A 16,526-nucleotide genomic window follows, 5' to 3' on the forward strand; every position below is an offset into this window, starting at 1 on the left:
CCACAGAAGAACTGGGACATTTTCAGATGTGCATCATCATGCTGAAACATGAGGTGATGGCGGCAGATGAATGGCACGGCAATGAGCCTCAGGATCTCGTCATGGTATCTCTGTGAATTCAAATTGATATCAATAAAATGCATTTGTGTTCGTTGTCCATAGCTTATGCCTGCATATACCATAACCCCACCATGGGGCACCTCTGTTCACAACGTTGACATCATCAAACCGCTCGCCCACGCAACACTATACATGTGGCCTGCGTTTGTGAGGCCAGTTGGACGTACTGCCATATTATCTTCAACAACGTTGGAAGCAGCTTATGGTAGAGAAATTAGCATTCTCATTCTCTGGCAACAGCTCTGGTGGACATACCTTCAGTCAGCATGCTAATTGCACGCTCCCTCAAAACTTGAGACATCTCTGTGCATATTCAAATTAAGAATTATATTTTTGTTCAGTGTATATAGTGATATTTATATTGTTGTTCTCTTTCTATTTTCATTATTTTATTTCACTTAAATAATGTTGGGGCTCGGCGCCAAAGACTTCCACTGTACCCTGAAATCACAACTGCAACCCTGTGCATGTGACTATTAAACACTCTGAATCTGAAGGATTTTTAGCTATAGGGAAGAGGCGTGGGATGGGACAGCTCAATCAGGTAGTGCAGCCTCCGCCTTTTAATTGACCTAGGAATCAATTATCATGGTGGCACTTCCTGTGCTGATGACTAAGGTGACAACTATTGTGTTTCCAGGGTCATGCTGTGTCGCACTAACAATGTGTTAACCATGTGCTAATGACCAAAGGTGAATAGAACAGAATACAGGTGATGCTGATTGAAGTTGGTGTGCCTTAATCCCCACAGATTCCCCCTCGTTAGCCCCACCATGAACACTATCCTGTTTAGCTAACACTAGAATCGAGAATTTCCTAGTGTTGATGCTGGCAAGTAGCTTATACAGCGCCTTCAGAAAGTATTCATACCACTTTACTTTGTGTTGTGTCACAGCCTGGATTTAAAATGTATTAATTGAGATTTAGAGTCAATGATTTATACACAATAACTCATAATGTCAAAATGTAATTTTGTTTGTATAAAATGTTTGAAATTAATTAAAAATTAAAAAAATTAAGAGTCAATAAGTATTCAACCCCTTTGTTATGGCAAGCCTAAATAAGTTCAGGAGTAAGAAAGTCCTTAAACAAATCACATAACAAGTGTTAAACATGATTTTTGGCTGACAACCCCATCTCTCTACCCTACACATACAATTATCTGTAAGGACCCTCAATCGAGTAATGCATTTCTAAAATAGATTCAACTACAAAGACCAGGGAGGTTTTTCAACGCCTCGCAAAGAAGGACACCGATTGGTAGATGTGTAAAAAATATTTTAAAAATCCCTTTGAGCATGGTTAAGTTCTTAATTAGGCTTTGGATGGTGTATCAGTACACCCAATCACTACAAAGATACAGGCGTCCTTCCTAACTCAGTAACCGAAGAAGAAGGAAACTGCTTAGGGATTTCACCATGAGCACAATTGTGATTTTAAAACAGTTACAGGGTTTAGTGGTTGTGATATGAGAAAACTGAGGATGGATCAACAACATTGTAGTTATGTCCAGAATAAAAATATTCAAAAACATGCATCCTGTTTTTAACTAGGCACTTATTAAGTAATACTGTAAAAAATGTGGCAAAGAAATTAACTTTTTGTCCTGAATACAAAAAGTTATGTTCTGGGCAAATCACTGAGTACCACTCTTCATATTATCTATCATGGTGGTGGCTGTATCATGTTATGAGTATGCTTGTCATCTTCAAGGACTAGGGAGTTTTTGGGGGTAAAAATAAACAGAAAACAGCTAAGAACAGGCAAAATCCTAGAGGAAAACCTGGTTCAGTCTTCTTTCCAACATACACTGGGATACGAATTCATCTTTCAGCAGGACAATAACCTAAAACACAAGGGTAAATCTACACTAAAGTTGCTTACCAAGGTGACATTGAATGTTCCTGAGTGGCCTGTTTAAAGTTCTGACTTAAATCGGCTTGAAAATGGATGCCAAGACTTGAAAATGGCTTTCTAGCTACGATCAACAACCAACTTGCCAGAGCTTGAAGCCAATTTTTAAAGAATAATGGCCAAAATTGTACAATCCAGGTGCGCAAAGCTATTAGAGATTTACCCCTTTGGCAGCTGTGTAGATCGTTGACCAAAAATGACAATTAAATACATTTTAATCCCACTTTGTAACACAACAAAATGTGGAAAAAGTCAAGGGGTGTGAATACTTTTTGATGGCATTGTATATGTGAACATATTGCCTTGGATCTTCTGATAAGCTAGCATTTCAAAACAATACTACCATAACCCCAGTCATTCTAGTGTCCTTCTGGAGAAACCCTGATCCACCTAGCTATGCATTGATAGCATCATTGCTGTCTGGCTAGCATAAATAATTAAATCAAAAGAGGTAGCCTGGGTATGTGTATTGAATGCTTACACCATGTGGTAAACCCACAGAATTTGGCCAAATACAAAAGATTTTCATACTAAATCACATGATTGTTGTTAGTTTATCATAGAATTTCATTTTACAGTAGTTTGACCTTTGAGGTCAAAAACACAACACACATAGGCAGTGCAGTACTGTATCAAGATTAGCTCAATCGCAACAGATTATCAAGTTTTTTTCAAGTCAATAACACATGTACATGACCTTGCTTCCCCAGTCGATAAAGACATGTGTTGCCTATACAGAGTATTAAGTAAGGTATGGATTTTTTGGGTTATTTGAGATATTGGTATGGAAAGGTTAGGTGAGGAGCAGGATACAGAGGAGGAGATTTTATGAACTTGGCTAGAAGCCTGTGCAACCTTTAACCTAGTGACCAATCCAGTAAGTTATCTGTTATTGGAAAGCATATTTTATACATTAGGCCGACATATTGTATAAAATGTATTAGCAATGGTACCAAAAATTGAATGAGAAGGAGAGGAGCCAGATGATAAGATCTTGGCTAGAAGCTGCACCTAGATGACAACCTTTCACCCAATGACCAATTCAAATCAAATCAAATCCATTTTTATTTGTCACATGCGCCGAATACAACAGGTATTAGACCTTACAGTGAAATGCTTACTCACAAGCCCTTAACCAACAAGGCAGTTTTAAGAAAATAGAGTTGAGAAAATATTAACTAAAGTTTTTAAAAAATCTATAACAATAATGAGGCTATGTACAGGGGGTACCAGTACCGAGTCAATGTGCAGGGGTAAAGGTAATTCAGTCAAGGTAATTTGTACATGTAAAGTGACTAAGTGACTATAAATAGCGAGTAGCAGCAGTGTAAAAACAAAGGGGGTGGTGTCAATGCAAATAGTCCGGGTGGTCATTTGATTAATTGTTCAACAGTCTTATGGTTTGGGGTTTGAAGCTGTTAAGGAGCCTTTCGGACCTAGACTTGGCACTCCGGTACCGCTTTCCGTGCGGTAGTAGAGAGAACAGTCTATGACTTGGGTGACTGGAGTCGTTGACACATTTTTTTGCCTTCCTCTGACATCGCCTAGTATATAGGTCCTGGATAGTAGGAAGCTTGGCCCCAGTGATGTATTGGGCCGTACGCACTACCCTCTGTAGCGCCATACGTTGATGTCTTTGCTCATTTTCAGTTATCAGTTTGAAAGATAGTGGCCAAGGTTCAAAGGTCACTTGCTTTCAGCTCAGGTTTATTGGAGCTTTGGTTATGACTTCCTCACTCGCCCGAGTGTCAGCAAGCAGACCAGTGGACGAGGCTTGGTCCCAGACACACACATAAACACACACCTGTCATCAGTGAGTGGAGCCCCCAAAGACCAGACGGTGAAATTGTAAAGGACGGCAGAGAAACTGAGAGATACCTGGGAGAAAGACAGGTAGGGTGGCAGTGCTTCATGTCATGTTTTGTGTGCTTGTTAGGTGTAGGGGTTAGACTGTTGTCATTGGTCAAACAAGCATGTCGTTAACATTTTATTTGCATAACCCCTCTCAGGTGATCTGAAGATGTTCGACTAAGTATTGACACACTGTTAGTATGATGAATTCAACTGCAACATGCTTCAACTAAGTTTAAAGAAAACATGTTAGCAGAGTTAGCCTCGCTAAATGGTTTTAGACTGTTTGAGTATACATATATGTAGTCCTGACTATGGTTTTGCACAGTTAAAACTGTTAAAAACTGGGTGTACTCTATTGGCTAGTGATGTTGATGGGCTAATCGAGTCTTTGTATTTGCCCCTTTATTTGCATAAACGGCATGTCAGATGGATAGTATTAACCACAATGCACCATTTTGACCATTGATCAGATTAAGAAAAACTGTGATATCAAGTGATGCATTATTGTAATCGTAGTATGCGTAAAAGGACCAAATAGAGAGAGAGAATAGATGGAAATAGAGTCAAACAAAATGGCATGCTATGTGAAAACGTAGAAAATCCACGTATCATCAGGTAAACAGAATCCCTGTGGTACACCCTCTACATTTGATCTCAAGAGGGGGAGTATACTCCTGGAGATATATATGGTCAATGGTATTATCAACAGTATCAAAATCTTATCAAAATCCAAATCTTTATGCGTCCAGTGGGTCCGACCTCCCAAGTGCCTTTGAAGTTCTGACTTTGGACTGTAGATGACCATAAAGTCTTATCAATGTCCTTCACTGTTCCCTATGCAGGCGTTTCAGAGGGCCAATCTGTTAGCATAAATCGCTTAATTCTTCCTTCGTTTCTCCTCTTACTGAAATACAGTCAGTGTTGAATACACACACAAGCGTGCACACAAACACACCCACAAAGACAAATATTGACATTGAGAATTGTTAGAGGCAAGCATTGAATTGAAGGAGATTGCGGAAATGGGTAAACCTAGGTAAACAACATTCTACAATGTACCGAGTAGACCACTACGTTGAGAATTACTCTAACAGTAAATGTATATGGGGCAAATGTCATTGCAGATAACGCTACAGTAATATACACTGACTTTGACCTCATTTAATGGTAACACACACACATTTATCCAGTCAAAAAGTGTGGACACATCTACTCATTCATGGGTTTTTCTTTATTTGTACTATTTTCTACATTGTAGAATAATAGTGAAGGCATCAAAACTATGATATAATACATATGGAATCATGTAGTAACCAAAAAAGTGTTAAACAAATCAAAATACATTTTATATTTGAGATTCTTCATAGTAGCCACCCTTTGCCTTGATGACAGCTTTGTCCACTCTTGTCATTCTCTCAACCAGCTTCATGAGGTAGTCACCTGGTAGTCACCTGAAAAGCATTTCAATTAACAGGTGTGCCTTGTTTAATGTATTTCCTTCTTAATAACCTCTTAAAGCTAGGGGGCAGAATTTTCACTTTTGGATAAATAGCGTGCCCAATGTCAACTTTCTGCTACTCATGCCAATAATATAAGATATGCATATTATTCGTAGATTTGGATAGAAAACACTGAAGTTTTTAAAACTGTTTGAATCATGTCTGTGAGTATAACAGAACATATGTAGCAGGCAAAACCCCGAGGACTAACTGTTCAGATTCCCCCCTCTGTTCACTATATTGTCTTTGCTATTGGATATTTAATAGGAACCCATTTTCAGTTCCAATCGCTTCCACACGATGTCGCCAGTCTTTGGAATATAGTTGAGGTTATTCCTTTGTTCTATGAAGAAGTAGGCCAACTCGGAACTAGGGACACTTTTGTGAGTTGCGCAAGACGTGAAAAGCAGAGCTGGTTTCTTTTCGTTCATGTATTGAATACAGATTGCCCTGTCTACAATTTGATCGATTATTAACGTTTAAAAATACAGAACGTTGTATTACAAAAGCGGTTTGAAATATTTTGGCAAAGTTTATAGGCAACTTTTGAAATATTTTGTAGTGACGTTGTGTTTTTGTAAGCTGTTTTTTTCTGGATCAAACACGCTTTATAAATGGACATTTTCGAAATATATGGACGGAATTAATCGTACAAAAGGACCAATTGTGATGTTTATGGGACATATTGGAGTGCCAACAAAAGAAGCTCGTCAAAGGTAATGCATATTTAATATTTTATTTCAGCGTTTTGTGTAGCGCCTGCTACGCTAGCTCCTTTGTTTGCTGCTTGTGCAGATATCAGATAATAGCTTCTTATGCTTTCGCCGAAAAGCATTTTTGAAATATGACATGTTGGCTGGATTCAGAATGAGTGTAGCTTTAATTGAGTATCTTACATGTGTGATTTAATGAAAGTTTGAATTTTATAGCATTTTATTTGAATCTGGCGCTCTACATTTCCCCTATCCATAAGAGGTTTTTAAGGCGTTTGAGCCAATCAGTTGTGTTGTGACAAGGTAGGGGTGGTATACAGAAGATAGCCCTATTTGGTTAAAGTCCATATTATGTCAAGAACAGCTCAAATAATCAAAAAGAAACAACAGTCCATTATTACTTTAAGACATGAAGGTCAGTCAATGCTGAAATTTCAAGAACTTTTTACGTTTCTTCAAGTGCAATCGGAAAAACCATCAAGCACTATGATGAAACTGGCTCTCATGAGGACCACCACAGGAAAGGAAGACCCAGTTACCTCTGCTGCAGAATATACGTTTATTAGAGTTACCAGCCTCAGAAATTGCATCCAAAATAAGTGCTTCACAGAGTTCAAGTAACAGACACAACTCAACATCAACTGTTCACAGGAGACTGTGTGAATCAGGCCTTCATGGTTGAATTGCTGCAAAGAAACCACTACTAAAGGACACCAATAATAAGAAGAGACTTGCTTGGGCCAAGAAGCATGGGCAAAGGACATTAGACTGGTGGAAATCTGTCCTTTGGACTGATGAGTCCAAATTTGATATTTTTGGTGTCTTTGTGAGACACAGAGTAGGTGAACGGATGATTGTGATGGTGCTTTGCTGGTGACACTGTCTGTAGAATTCAAGGCATACTTAACCAGCATGGCTACCACAGCATTCTGCAGCGATACGCCATCCAATCTGGTTTGAGTTTAGTGGGATTATCATTTGTTTTTCAACAGGACAATGACCTAACACATCTCCAGGCTGTGTAAGGGCTATTTGACCAAGATGGAGAGTGATGGAGTGCTGCATCAGATGACCTGGACTCCACAATCACCCGACCTCAACCCAATTATGATGGTTTGGGATGAGTTGGACCGCAGAGTGAAGGAAAAGCAGCCAACAAGTGCTCAGCATATGTGGGAACTAATCATTCCAGGTGAAGCTGGTTGACAGAATGGCATGAGTGTGCAAAACTAACAAAACTACTCATTAAGGCAAAGGGTGGCTACTTTGAATAATCTGAAATATAAAATATATTTTGATTTGTTTAACACTTTTTTGGTTACTACGTGAGTCCATATGTATTATTTCTATAATACTCTGGGTGTCGTGGGTGTGGAGTCAAACGCAGGAGACAGAGAGTACAATGCTGTGCTCTTAAATTGCACCAATGCACCACAGGGTGCTCACAATAATAACGGCCCCAAAACACAGGGAATGAAAAATGACTACTGAAAAAATGCACGACCAGGAACTAACACGTTCCTCTACTGAAAAAATGCACGACCAGGAACTAACACGTTCCTCTACTACAGAGCCGAAGGTTACAATGAATAATCCCGCACAACAACCAGGCGGGCCGGCTGTCTAATAAAGACAAACTAATCATCACAAACAGGTGCTACCAATAAACATACAAGGAGGGGGAGGAAAGACAATCAGTGGCAGCTAATAGGCCGGTGACGATGACCGCCAAGCGCCACCCGACCGGGAAGGGAAACCACCCTCGGTCGGACTCGTGACAATTTCATAGTTTTGATGTCTTCACTATTATTCCACAATGTAGAAAATAGTAAAAATAAAGAAACTCTTGAATGAGTCGGTGTGTCCAAACTTTTGACTGATACTGAACATCATACATGATGTAATACATGTACATGTACCCTGCACAAAATACATTTGTCATATTCCAATGAAATCACTACATATCTCAGCTAGACAATACAATGTGTACATTTGAGTCATTTAGCAGACAGGAGCAATTAGGGTTAAGTGCCTTCACTTTTTGTATGTGTTTGTATGTGCATTTATGAAGTATCTGTCACGATCTGATTTTAGAAATCCTTGTTTATTCTCTATATTTTCGTTAGGTCAGGGTGTGACTAGGGTGGGTACTCTAGTTTTTGTATATCTATGTTTTCTTTTTCCTTGTTGGCCTACTATGATTCCCAATCAGAGGCAGCTGTCTATCGTTGTCTCTGATTGGGAATCATACTTAGGCAGCCCTTTTTCCCACCTTCAGTTGTGGGATCTTGTCTTTGTTTGGTTGCGTGCATGTGCATGTGCGTGCGTGTGTGCGTGTGCGCGTGTGCGCGTGTGTGTGTGTGTGTGTGCGCCACGGTTGCGTCAAGTTCGGTTTCTGTTTACCTGTTTTTTTTGTGAAAGTTTCACTTTATTAAAATATGTGGAATTACATGCACGCTGCACCTTGGCTCATCTATGAAGACAGTGAACGTGACAGTATCCCCATTTATTTGGACACATTTCACATAGTCGGCTCAGGATTCGAACCCACAATATTTCAGTTACTGGCCCGACGCTCTTAACCGCTAGGCTACCTACTGCCAATATAAGTGTATACAAGTTATAGTGTTAATATTGTGTATTGGTAACAGCACTTCCTTTCTCTCGTCAGATTTGAACATGGACTTCCTCCTCAACTTCCTGTTTAGCCCTCTGCCCACCTCGGCCATCGTCTCCCTGTTTGCCTTGATGGGGGCTGCCCTGGTCTACCTCAACACCAGGCCTAAACCCCTCACTATGCCTGCAGACCTCAACTGCCAGACCGTAGGAGTCAAGGTAAGGACACTCTCCGGCTGAATTCCAAATTGACCCCTAGCCTCTACCTACACCCTAGGCATTCCTGTATCTGAGAGGATTGGGATCACATGGTTGAGGGTCAATTCCATTTAATTTCAGTCAAATCAGGAAGTCATAAACAGATTCCAATTGCAATTTTCCTCATTGCTTTTCAATGTGTCTTCCCTTATATGTCATTGCTCTCCCTCATGTCCAGGATGGAGCGAGGAAAAGTGCCCTGCAAGAAGATGACAACCTGATGTCGTATTTTCATGACGACGCCAGAACACTGTACGAAGTTTTCCAGAGGGGACTACAAGTCTCAGGTCACCACCATATCTCCTTCTGTCACATATATCTTGTGTCTGCACTAAGAATAAAAAAGAGGTTTTTGGAATCAACATTAGAATACATAGTAGTATTCCTGTCTGACTGAGTGTAGCAAGGTCAGTGAGATTGTGTGGTTATCATAATGAGGAGATCAAATCCATATCTCCTTTACAGGTAATGGACCCTGTCTAGGCTACAGGAAACCAGGGCAACCGTACCAGTGGCTGAAATACAAACAGGTATGACACTATCACTGATATTACTTACATAGGCCAGCGTTTCTCTGGGTCTGAATTCAGAAAAGATTTTGTATACAACATTTTGGAAAAAATATTGAACGAGCCAATGGCTTTTCTAAGTGGTTCATGCTTTTACATCAATTTGTGTTTGTATGTGTATTTATTTGGTATCCCAATGTGTTAGGTCCTATCCTAACACATTAAGGCACTTACATCACACAAAAACCTTACATCATATAACATTATTACACCACTACATATCTACAATACAACATTTATAATACCACCATACAACAATATTACAATGTACACTACCGTTCAAACGTTTGGGGTCACTTAGAAACTTCCTTGTTTTTGAAAGAAAAGCCATTTTTGGTCCATTAAAATAACAACAAATTGATCAGAAATACAGTGTAGACATTGTTAATGTTGTAAATGACTATTGTAGCTGGAAACGGCAGATTTGTTATGGAATATCTACATAGGTGTACAGAGGCCCATTATCAGCAACCATCACTCCTGTGTTCCAATAGCACGTTGTGTAAGCTAATCAAAGTTTATGATTTTAAAAGGCTAGTTGATCATTAGAAGCAATTATGTTAGCACAACACTATTGTGCTGATTAAAGCAGCAGTTAAACTGGCCTTTAGACTAGTATCTGGAGCATCAGCATTTGTGTGTTCTATTACGACAGCGTAGTCTAGTGGTTAGAGCGTTGGACTAGTAACCGGAAGGTTGCGAGTTCAAACCCCCGAGCTGACAAGGTACAAATCAGTCGTTCTGCCCCTGAACAGGCAGTTAACCCACTGTTCCCAGGCCGTCATTGAAAATAAGAATGTGTTCTTAACTGACTTGCCTGGTTAAATAAAGGTAAAATTTAAATTAAAAAAATTACAGGCTCAAAATGGCTAGAAATAAAGCACTTTCTTCTAAAACTCGTCAGACTATTCTTGTTCTGAGAAATTAAGGCTATTCCATGTGAGAAATTGCCAAGAAACTGGAGATCTGGTACAACGCTGTGTACTACTCCCTTCACAGAACAGTGCATACTGGCTCTAACCAGAATAGAAAGAGGAGTGGGAGGCCCCGGCGCACAACTGAGCAAGAGGACAAGTACATTAGAGTGTCTAGTTTGAGAAACAGATGCCTCACATGTACTCAACTGGCAGCTTCATTAAATAGTACCCACAACAGTGAAGAGGTGACTCTGGGATGCAGTGACTCTGGGATGCTGGCCTTCTAGGCAGAGTTGCAAAGAAAAAGCCATATCTCAGACTGGCCAATAAAAAGAACAAATAATTAAACAGCAGCAGTAAAATCGCAATAGCGAGGCAATGTACAGAGGTTACTGGTACAGAGTAAATGTGTGGGGGCACCCGTTAGTCGAGGTAATTGAGGTAATATGTACTTGTAGGTAGTTATTAAAGTGACAATGCATAGATAACAACAGACAGTAGCAGCAGCGTAAAAGAGACAAAAACGACTAGTGATGCAGTCAATCTTTCCTCTACTTTGAGCATTTTGACATCCATGGCATTGATATTAGCTCTCTGCATACATTTAAGGGGCAGTCTTGCTGCTCTGTTCTGGGCCAACTGTAGTTTGCCTATGTCTCTCTTTGTGGCACTTGCCAATATGACTGAGCAGTAGTCCAAGTGCGACAAAACTCGGGCCTGTAGGACTTGTTTTGATGATAGCAATGTCACAGAAAGCAGAGCAGTGCTTTATTGTGGACAGACCTCTCCCCATCTTAGCTAACGTTGCATCAATATGTTTTGAAAATGACAGTTTACAATTCAGGATGACACCAAGCCATTTAGTCTCCTCAACTTGCTGAAATTCCACATTATTCATTACAAGATTTAGATGAGGGTTAGAGTTTAGTGAAATGTCTGTCCAAAATACAAAACATTTAGTTTTTTAAATATTTAGTAGTAGCTTGTTACTTGCCATCTTTTCTAAAAACTGACTACATGTCTTTGTTAAGGATTGCAGTGATTTCACTTGCTGTTGTAGCTGATGTGTATAATGTTGTGCTATCAGCATACATATATACACAGCCTTTACTCACTGTGGCCGGTCATTAGTAAAGATTGAAAAAAGTGAGGGGCCTAGAAAACTTCCTTGGGGAATGCCATACTCTACCTTGATTATGTTGGAAAAGCTTCCATTAAAGAACACTAACTTTTCTGTTCGATGGGTCATTCTTGATCCACGATACAGCAGGGGATATAAAGCCATAATAATATGTTTTTACAGCAGCAGATTATGATCGATAATGTCAAATGCTAACACAGCTCCCACAAGCTTCTTCTTATCAATTTCTTTCAGCCAATCATCAGTTATTTGTGTAAGTGCCGTACATGTTGAGTGCCCTTCCTTATAAGCATTGCGAAAGTCCATTGTGAATTAGTTTACTGTAAAATAGCATTATATCTGGTCAAACACAATTCTTTCCAAAGGTTTAGTAAAGGTTGGTAGCTGGCTGATTGGTCGGCTGTAAAGGGTGCTTAGCTATTCTTGGGTAGCGGAATTACTTTTGTTTCCTTCCAGGCCTGAGGGCACACACTTTCCTGTAGGCTTAGATTGAAGAGATAGGAGTGGCAATATAGTCCGCTATCATTCTCAGTACTTTTCCATCCAAGTTGTGAGACCCAGGTGGCTTGTCATTGTTGATAGACAACAATATAACTTCTTCACCTATTCCACACTCACTTTACAGAATTCAAAATTACAGTGCTTGTCTTTCATAATTTGGTCAATTATGAATGGATGTATAGGTTCAGAGTTTGTTATTGGCATGTCAAACCTAAATTTGCAAATCTTGCCAATGAAAAAAATCATTAAAGTAGTTGCCAATATCATTGGGTTTTGTGGTGAATGAACCATCTGATTCAATAAAGGATGGAGCTGAGGTTGCCTTTCTTGGCCAAAATGTATTTTAAGGTGCTACAAAACGTATAGTTTAGTTAAATGATTTTTCAATTTACAGCATGTTCATCGATCAGCTGTGCAGCCAGACTGATTTGCCAATCATTTTGCCTCATCCCTCTTAACTACACATTTTCTAAATTTCTCATCGATTCACCCGGGATTTAACAGTTTTTACAGTAATGTTCTTAATGGGTACACGCTTATTAGTAACTGTAGTAAGCAATTTCATAAATGTGTTAAGTGCAGCGTCTTCAACAAAGGAATCAGTACAAAGCCTCTTGTATGATATCTTATACAGTGGGGCAAAAAAGTATTTAGTCAGCCACCAATTGTGCAAGTTCTCCCACTTAAAAATATAAGAGAGGCCTGTATAATTTTCATGATAGGTACACTTCAACTATGACAGACAAAATGAGAAAAAATATCCAGAAATCACATTGTAGGATTTTTAATGAATTTATTTGCAAATTATGGTGGAAAATAAGTATTTGGTCACCTACAAACAAGCAAGATGTCTGTCTCTCACAGACCTGTAACTTCTTCTTTAAGAGGCTCCTCTGTCCTCCACTCATTACCTGTATTAACGCCACCTGTTTGAACTTGTAATCAGTATAAAAGAAACCTGTCCACAACCTCAAACAGTCATACTCCAAACTCCACTATGGCCAAGACCAAATAGCTGTCAAAGGACACCAGAAACAAAATTGTAGACCTGCACCAGGCTGGGAAGACTGCATCTGCAATAGGTAAGCAGCTTGGTTTGAAGAAATCAACTGTGGGAGCAATTATTAGGAAATGGAAGACATACAAGACCACTGATAATCTCCCTCGATCTGGGGCTCCACGCAAGATCTCACCCCGTGGGGTCAAAATGATCACAAGAACGGTGAGCAAAAATCCCAGAACCACACGGGGGGGCCTAGTGAATGACCTGCAGAGAGCTGGGACCAAAGTAACAAAGCCTACCATCAGTAGCACACTACTCCGCCAGGGACTCAAATCCTGCAGTGCCAGACGTGTCCCCCTGCTTAAGCCAGTACATGTCCAGGCCCATCTGAAGTTTGCTAGAGAGCATTTGGATGATCCAGAAGAAGATTGGGAGAATGCCATATGGTCAGATGAAACCAAAATATAACATTTTGGTAAAAACTCAACTCTCTGTGTTTGGAGGACAAAGAATGCTGAGTTGCATCCAAAGAACACCATACCTACTGTGAAGCATGGCAGGTGGAAACATCATGCTTTGGGGCTGTTTTTCTGCAAAGGGACCAGGACGACTGATCCGTGTAAAGGAAAGAATGAATGGAGCCATGTATCGTGAGATTTTGAGTGAAAACCTCCTTCCATCAGCAAGGGCATTGAAGATGAAACGTGGCTGGGTCTTTCAGCATGACAATGATCCCAAACACACCGCCCGGGCAACGAGGAGTGGCTTCGTAAGAAACATTTCAATGTCCTGGAGTGGCCTAGCCTGTCTCCAGATCTCAACCCCATAGAAAATCTTTGGAGGCAGTTGAAAGTCTGTGTTGCCCAGCAACAGCCCCAAAATATCACTGCTCTAGAGGAGATCTGATTGTAGGAATGGGCCAAAATACCAGCAACAGTGTGTGAAAACCTTGTGAAGACTTACAGAAAACGTTTGACCTCTGTCATTGCTAACAAAGGGTATATAACAAAGTATTTGTTAAGGTTGTGGACAGGTGTCTTTTATACTGATAACAAGTTCAAACAGGTGGCATTAACAGGTGGCAGTAATGAGTGGAGGACAGAGGAGCCTCTTAAAGAAGAAGTTACAGGTCTGTGAGAGACAGACATCTTGCTTATTTGTAGGTGACCAGATACTTATTTTCCACCATAATTTGCAAATAAATTCATAAAAAATCCTACAATGTGATTTTCAGGATTTGTTTTCTCATTTTGTCTGTCACAGTTGAAGTGTACCTATGATGAAAATTACAGGCCTTTCTCATCTTTTTAAGTGGGAGAACTTGCACAATTGGTGGCTGACTAAATACTTTTTTGCCCCACTGTACACTATATTAGGCCCAGCCTTTGGACATGTTTTCTATTTTTTTTTTATTGTAGCCTAGATATGGCTACAATATTATGATCACTACATGGGGCGGCAGGGTAGCAGTGGTTGGAGCGTTGTACTAGTAACTGCAAGGTTGCAAGTTCAAACCCCTGAGCTGACAAGGTACAAATCTGTTGTTCTGCCCCTGAACAGGCAACACCTCCCCCATTGTCATCCCTGTCTCAACTGTTGATGTTATAACCATATATTGCTACCACTGTATCATCAAAATAATTATCTAACTGAATTTCAGAGAGAGCCAGTATATGAATGCGTTCTGTTTCTAGCAAGTTATCGTTTTCATTAACCTTGTTTTTTAGGCTACATATGTTAATGTTAATAATACATATGTTCATTTGTAGTGCTTATCTGGGTTGTTTGATTGTTGTTATTGCTTTCCTGGGAGACTTGTTATTGCTTTATCAGAGGTAGTCATGACAGTGACTTGTCCGTAATTAGAACTTTTGATGGACAGACGGATGCGTAGTGCATTCTTCGTGCATTTGATCAAGCTCTGTATGTATAGACACCGTAACATCCTTGACTTTGACCTTTAATGTAATGCCTTCCACCACAGGTGTCCAATCGGGCTGAGCACCTTGGGTCAGGGCTGATCCATAGGGGCCTGAAGCCGACCCCTGATACCTTCATTGGTATCTTTGCTCAGAACAGACCAGAGGTGAGACATTTTTTCTAGGTTTAGTATATTTCATCTATCACTGTCATATTGATGCATACAGAAGTTGCAGTTATTGAACTGTTTGAAAAATCCGAATTGGTATTGTATTCGAAATGGGCAAGACAAGGCCTCCCAGGTGGCGCAGTGGTTAAGGGCGCTGTACTGCAGTGCCAGCTGTGCCACCAGATTGGCCTAGCATCGTCCGGGTTAGGGAGGGGTTGGCTGGTAGGGATATCCTTGTCTCATCGCGCACCAGCGACTCCTGTGGTGGGCCGGGCGCAGTGTGCGCTAACCAGGGTTGCCAGGTGCACGGTGTTTCCTCCGACACATTGGTGCGGCTGGCTTCCGGGTTGGATGCGCGCTGTGTTAAGAAGCAGTGCGGCTTGGTTGGGTTGTGTATCAGAGGACGCATGACTTTCATCCTTCGTCTCGCCCGTACAGGAGTTGTAGCGATGAGACAAGATAGTAGCTACTAAAACAATTGGATACCACGAAAACGGGGTAAAATTTTAACAACAAAAAGAAATGGGCAAGACATGAGCTGTGCACATGAGTGTTGATCCATTGAACATTGACCCTTTGCGGCTTATTATTGCTCCCTGCTTGTTCTTTGGTCCAGTGGATTATCAGTGAGCTGGCCTGCTACACCTATTCCATGGTGGCGGTGCCCCTGTACGACACCCTGGGACATGAGGCACTGGAGTTCATTATTAAGAAAGGTAATTGGGCCTTCTCCACCATGTACTGCACTTCATTAACAGTGTTAATGAGGACAGGTTTAGGCCTGTCATTCCCTAGGGGTTCCACAAGGCTTGTTCCCAAGTCCACTATATTTTACTTGACTAATCTTCTTCTTATTTTTCCTCTCTCACTTGTTAACTCCACCTCCTCCCTCTATGCCACTGCTAGTATAGTGCAAGCCTTCATAAACCATTTATAACTCTCACATAGATGCTTTAGAAATCATTTATAAACAAATGTAATGCTATAAAAAATGTGGCAAAAGGGTTGTGCCACATTTGGCAAACTCAAGATCCATGGACCTGTTGCAACCCAGTATGAATACATACATGCATGCATGCGTACAAATTAAGAAAAAAGAAAAAAACTGAAATGTCTTGATTCAATAAGTATTCAACCCCTTCATTGTGGCAAGTCTAAATAAGTAAAAATGTGCTACACAAGTCACATAAGTTTCATGGACTCCCTTTGTGGGCAATAATAGTGTTTAACATGATTTGTGAATGACTACCTCCTCTTTATGCCCCACACATACAATTATCTGCACGGTCCCTCAGTCGAGCACGGAATTTCTAACACAGATTCAACCACAAA

At 40.4% G+C, this 16,526-nt stretch overlaps 1 protein-coding gene across 1 annotated transcript in view; it reads left to right on the forward strand.

The window, feature by feature from the left end:
- Positions 1–3,606: 3,606 nt before the first annotated feature.
- Positions 3,607–16,526, forward strand: part of acsl5 (acyl-CoA synthetase long chain family member 5) — a 36,298-nt gene continuing 23,378 nt past the window's right edge. The window contains exons 1-6 of the mRNA XM_035747102.2: positions 3,607–3,927; positions 8,772–8,935; positions 9,153–9,261; positions 9,440–9,504; positions 15,090–15,191; positions 15,811–15,910. Of these exons, the coding sequence (XP_035602995.1) occupies positions 8,780–8,935; positions 9,153–9,261; positions 9,440–9,504; positions 15,090–15,191; positions 15,811–15,910 (532 nt within the window). The 5' untranslated portion in view covers positions 3,607–3,927; positions 8,772–8,779. The remainder of the gene's footprint in view (positions 3,928–8,771; positions 8,936–9,152; positions 9,262–9,439; positions 9,505–15,089; positions 15,192–15,810; positions 15,911–16,526) is intronic.

Source organism: Oncorhynchus keta, chromosome 3, assembly GCF_023373465.1.
Source record: "Oncorhynchus keta strain PuntledgeMale-10-30-2019 chromosome 3, Oket_V2, whole genome shotgun sequence".
Taxonomy (NCBI): domain Eukaryota; kingdom Metazoa; phylum Chordata; class Actinopteri; order Salmoniformes; family Salmonidae; genus Oncorhynchus; species Oncorhynchus keta.